At 35.6% G+C, this 7,133-nt stretch overlaps 1 protein-coding gene across 1 annotated transcript; it reads left to right on the forward strand.

Moving 5' to 3' along the window:
• Nucleotides 1–494: 494 nt before the first annotated feature.
• On the forward strand, nt 495–7,103 carry LOC117325820 (TATA box-binding protein-like protein 1; the record flags this gene model as incomplete). Its single annotated transcript, XM_033882305.1, is given in 5 exon segments — nt 495–1,232; nt 3,282–3,364; nt 4,379–4,546; nt 6,735–6,829; nt 7,041–7,103. Coding segments are annotated over 5 exon segments (685 nt in total), but the record flags the coding sequence as incomplete, so codon positions are not given.
• Between the last annotated feature and the right edge of the window lie 30 nt (nt 7,104–7,133).

Genomic DNA, 7,133 nt, shown 5'->3' on the forward strand with positions numbered 1-7,133 from the left:
TTGCATTACACTGAACATTACACAGCTGTACAGCAAAAATGAACTTACTTCTATTAACAAAATGGCTGTACGCTGATGACATTAGTTAAGAGTAATTAAAGGCCCAATGGGAAAAAAATTAAGAAAGAAAAAATAAAGGCCATTTGAATAAGAACTAATAAACAGTTATGATTAAAAACTAAACAAAAGCTTTAAATAATACAGTACATATGTACAGTATACTGTACTTAAACTTTTTTTCTGTCAATTCATAAATATTGAATACAGTTACATGTAACGGAGGGTGATCTGGAGGGGCTACCAATTTACATGTTGATAATATGTTGTGGATTAACAAACTATTAATAACAGTATTTTTGCGAGAATATTACCCGAATAAACTAGCACGGGGTCAACGAAATTATTATACAGCGATACCTTAGATTTAGATTTAATATATCAAAGTTCTTTCCCCTGAATCCTGCTGTCGATTTTGATTGGTTGAGAGCAAAAGAAGAGAAAGCATGGCCGCCAGCTACAATTTCATCTCGTTGTTGTTGTTTAATTGGAAGATAATTATGTAGTACTGGAAAATTGAAGGCGTTTTTGACAGTGAAAATACATTTCAGACGAATATTGTTATGTGCTGATCAATTTTAGCTATGAACTGTATTTCTTTATTAGAGCAGAGGGTTGAGTTGTCGTGCTGATTCAGCCTTTCTGTCGTAACTTGGGAACAAATACAGAGGCTGGAGACGGGCGGCTGGAGACCACTACTTCAGGAATAAGAATGAAGAACCTGTTGATTGGAATGTTTGAAATCTGCAAATAATTGTGTTTTTTTCGGTAAATTATATGCTGTGATACTGTATTTATAGTTGAGAGATTGCAATTCAGTTGTACGATTTATTTTCGCACCATTGGATTATCATGTGAAGGCGGACATTTGTTGAGTTCACTGTATTTTATCACATGTCATGGCGGAAAGTCAGCATGCAGCTGCCTTACTTGTGGTTGGAGAAGATGGAAGTGTGAATGGGACTAATGGAGAGGCACTTTCAGCAGCGCTGAATGACCACACAAACCAACATGACACGAATGAGAACTGTGCTCAAGAGAATGGAGAAGACGACGGACCAACGATTGACATTATTATTAACAATGTGGTGGCAAGTTACAGTACTCGATGTCATCTCGACTTGAGACGCATTGCTATGGACGGGAAACATGTTGAATACAAGCGAGAATATGGTGTATGTTTCTGTTTCAAACCAAAATTGCCACTTTTCACAGACCCCAACTATGTAAATATTTACTGACGATGAACACAGATCTAGACACTAGTAAAATATATGTCAAGTATCAGTGTTGGGACCAGAATAATCATAGACCCCCCCCCACCAAATTGTAGATGCAAATGACAAAAATAAAGAATTACACAAAATTGTATTCACCACACATCAATGAGCATGCATACAATGCCATTGTCGGACCATTTTAATATATATACTGCTCCTAAATTTAAGACTCACACTGACAAAAAATATAAACAATTTTTGTAAAAGTGTAACAAAGATCAGCGCAATGTATCCACAACAAATATTACAACAATACAGTTCAGTCACAGACATGTTAACTCACCCTAGTCAGAGTTTCCTCTGGACACCAGACTCAAACATTCTGAGAGATATTGTACATGTCCACCAGACATCTATTTCAGTTCTGGCTAATGTTACCCAAAATGCAATTACCAACATGTACACTTACTCCAGACACGGAACAAGAACACTCCCTATATTCTTTTGCAAAAAGTTGCACAGAGTCAATAAACAAATATTCCCATACCCAAGAACACAACCTCGGCTATAGACATGGTCATTCCTCTGAACCCATATTTATTCCTTCCTTATTCCATCATGAGACAGAAAACCAACATCATAACAAGACAATGATTCTCACTCAAAATTGATAAGAGAAGGACAAAATATGAATAAAAAAATATGGATTTGCATGGAGAATTGTATAGGAAACCCGTAAGAAAGTACAAGGAGAATATTACCAGGTGTTACAGAATTGTAAGCCTATTCTGCTTCATTGATGACATCCCCATAAAATCTAGGTCAGATCAAGGACACATTCAGCAAATGAGACCTGGTGGTCACAGCAGAACCACTACGCTGGCATATCAACAAGCATCAAAGGCCCGACTTCATATATCACAATGATAAAGAATATTTATAAATAAGATCGTGATGTTAACCATAAAACAATTTCATGGCTTTCATCAACCTCCACTGCCCTGCAGGTAGGGCATAAGAATTGTACCTGCTGCCCCTATTGCATGATCGTAAGAGGCGACTAAACTTGGGATCTTATCTTTTCTCTTCTTTCTTTACAACTTTCTTCTTCCTAATGTCTCCCTTGACAATGCCTCACTTTTGGCCTTTAGTTGAGCGTTCGCCACTGTGAGGAAGGTTTTGGGTTCTGTCCCCTAGCCGAGACATACCAAAGTCTTTAAAAATGGTAGTTGCTACTCCTGCTTAGCGCTCAGCATATTTGGAGTGGGACGACTAGTTCGCCCGTTGTCAGTATACTGTGACCGGGTGGGGTGTGCTGCTGGATGTCTTCGGCAGTATGCTTCAGTGAGGTAGCACTATAAATCGGCAAAAGTTCTGGCCTATCACAAGGAGACTTAACACGAACATACCGCAGCCTCCCAAAACATGCATACGCATACGCACTCGTCACACGCATTCATGTCGCACGCACGGGAGGCCGTCCTTAAATGACTTTAGCTGTTAATAGGACGTTAAACAAAATAAACCAAACCAAAACATCAACCTCCATCTTGGAAATGAAATCTCCCCATCACCATCGGTCAAAGCACAACATTCTTAAGATATTTTGTGTTAAAAAAAACCCAATAAATTGGAAGACATACACAAACAACACCATTCTACAGTAAGTTAAACCCTGCAAAGTCAAAGTTAGGACCACTTCATTAGTTTGATAAATACAAGGTAGTCATGTCATGAGAGGAAGGAGATTTGAGACATCAAATTTTGTTAAAGTGAACATTGTACTCATTAATTTACAAGAAAGGTGATACTTGTCCAAAACTACCAAGGCTTACCTATTATCTGTATATTTGATAGCCTAGATTACACTTACAAAATTAATCCTATGCAATTAACATCTAAATACATATGTTCCTTTACATTTATCTCTACAAATTTGTCTCTGGAAATATGCAATTAAATTTTTTTTTTTTTATCTTTCAATATATATATGTGTCGTTGCAGATGTGCAATATGAAAATCAGACGACCATACACAACAGCCACTATTTGGTCCTCTGGGAAAATAACATGCACAGGTGCCACAAGGTATGTAGCTTAACTGTACATGAATCGACTAAGTGTATCACAACCAGTAACAAACATTTTTAGCGCTAAATTTCAGTGGCTACATGTGCACTCTACCTTCATGTACACTATAGCATGAGGTGAAGTAAAGGGAGATTTTTTTATATCAAATTAACAGGTTTACACTATAATCTGTGAGTAGGAAAACAGTGACAGTCAATTAAACTTCACTCACTCTATTTGCCTATATATCATAACCTGATCATAGATCATCTGTCTGTTGAGAATGTTGCTCTCTCTGTTGATAACTTCGGAACTTTACCAGTATTGGCAAATAGAGTCTTAACATGGGTCTGTTCCGTGGTCAGGGATATTTCTATCCCAATGTAACAGTTTGGCAAGTCAGCACGAGGCTTGCCAGTGCTGGCCTGCCAAACTCTTACATGAGGGTTGAGATATCCTTGTTCACTGAAAAAACCTATTTGATTATTTTTCTCACATACTTGCCAGCAAATGTAAATTTGTATGAAAGTTTTTCATCACCCCATCTGCAATGCTCCTTGAAATGTGCATCAAAATTAATGACGTCATTTACAACATGGTTACTCAACATAAAATGATGACATTACATTATTGTGAGCAGTGTCATTCATATAGTGCGTGCCAGCTGTCTTTACTCCCCTGTGTGAAATTGATTTATCTTTTCCCTGGCAACCACGGAATAACCCTGTGAAGTTTATGAGAAATGATTTTGTTGTGTGGCATTATCTGTGTATGCAGATATATTGTTATGTGGCGATGAATGTTTCCATTCTGATCTCGTAAATTTCTAGCCTTCTTGGGTTTCTGCATCATTCAAGTTTTCTGAAAACAGACCCCAAGTCTGATACATATAATTTTCATCGTGCCTATTTTGGCAGCCCTGGCCAGTTCAGGACAAAAGAAATTTGCTACATTTAATTTTCAAAACATATTTATAACTATTAGTATTGAAGTTGGAATGAAGGTATTTCATTGTGGACTCATTTGTTGCAGTGAAGAGGCATCAAAGATTGCTGCAAGGAGGTTTGCTCGACAATTACAGAGGATGGGATTCAAAGTGAAATTTTCCAACTTCAGGGTTGTCAATGTCCTTGGAACCTGCATACTTCCTTTTAAAATCAAAATCACAAGTTTTTCCAGAAAACATTCTGAACATGCAAGGTACTGTTTAGTATTTCAGGTTTTGTATACTTCCTAATTTCAGCACCCTTTATTATTGATCAATTGTGAAAATTGACTAATATTGTAGTTTGGAGAGATAACAAATGCAATACTGCCCAATATTAATGGTACTCTTTAATTTTCAAAAATGAATGAAATCAATGTGTTTTACCTGTCTGAAACTGTCGGTCTGTACCACATTCACACATTTTGTATGTCTGATGTCCTTCAATTTTATTTCTTTAACCTTTCTTGGGGGGGGGGGCATTATCAATTAGCAATAAAATAATGATAATAAACATCAGTATGCATTTGGTTGCCACAGTAAATCTTGTCAAATATTCTCCTTATAATATTTTGAAATAATGAAACTTAACTTAGGAATATCTGGAACATACCTGGTAATATATAAAAGATGTGCTGTGCCTTTTTTAGGGAAATATTTGTTTACATGGTTTATGATACCTGGTCACTACACCCAAGTTACTGATTAAAGGACCCATAGTTTGTCAGCCCTTAGCTCAATTTTTTTTCAAAATTAATTAAATGGTATATAGAAGCCTAAAAGTTGACATATTGTTTCAAAAAGTATGGAAACAACAGTGGAGTTTTTGATTTTTGAAAAAAAAAACTGTATTTTTTGTATTTTTAAAAATACAGTAAGATATCATTTTCTGTCCAGCTGAAGTACGGAATTTGTGATCCTAGTGATAACCTCCATTACCAAGTAGGGAGACCACTTGTTGTAAACATTTCATTTACTCTATTTTCAGTAAGAATGAATTTTACCTAGACTTTGAACTAAAATAGTTACTGTTGTAAGGGAGATAACTACAAGAATTTTGTTTGGCCCTGACAAAGAGATCTTCAATAAATACTTAGCTTGGACAGGCCAAGTCAAAGTTATACTTTGCGTTCAAAATTGCAATTCTGATGATAATAGTCTGTAAATTGTATGACCTTTTGAAAGCAATTGTTTTTTTTTAATAAATAGATAACAATGAATAGCTTGTTTGTATATCAGCACAAACAGGCCATGATGCAAGGATATATGCAGGTAAAAAAAAAAACATTAAATAAATGCCGATATGTTTACTATTATGAGGCAGCATATTGCTTCAATCTTTTAAGTTATGAAATATTTAGCCATTACATTAAATTAGTGTTGCGGTAACATGAATAAGAATGGTTGATTCCGCAACGATAATGGGAGTGTTTAAGAAGTCAAATATTTATTGTGACTTGGTTGGTTCAGTATATATCCCTACATCACTGGTCAAATGATGGAAGATATTTTGAAAAGGTTAGTTGCGCAACGATAATGGGAGTGTTTAAGAAGTAAAATATTTATTGTGACTTGGTTGGTTCAGTATCTATCCCTACATCACTGGTCAAATGATGGAAGATATTTTGAAAAGGTTAGTTGATTTTTTTTCCAGACAAACTTTTACCCAAGAGACTATACATATATTTAAGTAAGCAACAATACTGCTGAAGATCATGTTATCTGTGTACAAATTTATTTGAATATTATAATTATTGATGTAGAGTATTGGTTGAGAGGCATTATAAAAGAGTTTTACTGAATCCACGCCATGAAAAAAACTACTTCTCAATAGACAAGGTTTGGATGTTATAAACAAATATCAATAACTACTACGAATTAAGAGGGCAAATACTGAAACCAAAAACCAAAGCCGGTAGAGACAAAATCCAGTTTATGACAGTAGGAATGACAACCTTTAGTAACAAAGCAGATTTGGTTAGTGGCAAAAATTTAGACACAAGTTTTCTGAGGTAGGGGGATAATATGCTACAAGGAAGTTCTGTTTCAGCCACTCTCCCTCACTTTCAATCACTTCACATCCTGCCCTAGATTTGTTATAGATAAAGTTAAATAAATCAAGTTGAATACATTGACATAACCTAACTTTGAGGGGTAAGGGGGTGGTGATCTGACCAAGCTGAACAACAACTGCAACAGCAAGTAACCAATCCTTGTTTACCCATTGATTAATGTAGATAACAAAATAAGGAAATCATCTCCTGCCAAAGTTTACCAAGGGTTTGTTTGACAAAGGAAATCGATGCTTTCAAAAGTTCAAAAACACAGCTTTTAATCACTTTTTTTGTAAGGAAAAAACATCTATTAGATTAGTAAATACTCGTGATGTATCTTCTCTTTAAGCTATGAACCAGAGCTGCATCCAGGTGTCACATATAAGATCAAGGAACCTAAAGCCACCCTGAAAATATTCTCAACAGGCAGTATAACTGTGACAGGTAAGCCAGGGTCCTACATGTATCTGTAGTCAGTCAAATACAGGTTGTGATTTCAGTCCTAATTTGTTTACAAGAATAATATGCATTTGAATATGTTTAAATCATGTTGAATAGGCATATATATATAATGAACATAATGCTAATCCTTGGGATGATAAGTAGTGTTTTCAAGAGTTCTAGTATTGAAGTTTTTTTCTTTTTGATTTAACAGCACCCTGTGTAGCCAATGTACAGTCAGCAATAGAACATATATTCCCACTGGTGCTGGAATTTCGTGCTATAGAGTTCTTAGAATATTGAATTT

The sequence above is a fragment of the Pecten maximus genome, chromosome 4, assembly GCF_902652985.1.
Source record: "Pecten maximus chromosome 4, xPecMax1.1, whole genome shotgun sequence".
In the NCBI taxonomy this organism is placed as follows: domain Eukaryota; kingdom Metazoa; phylum Mollusca; class Bivalvia; order Pectinida; family Pectinidae; genus Pecten; species Pecten maximus.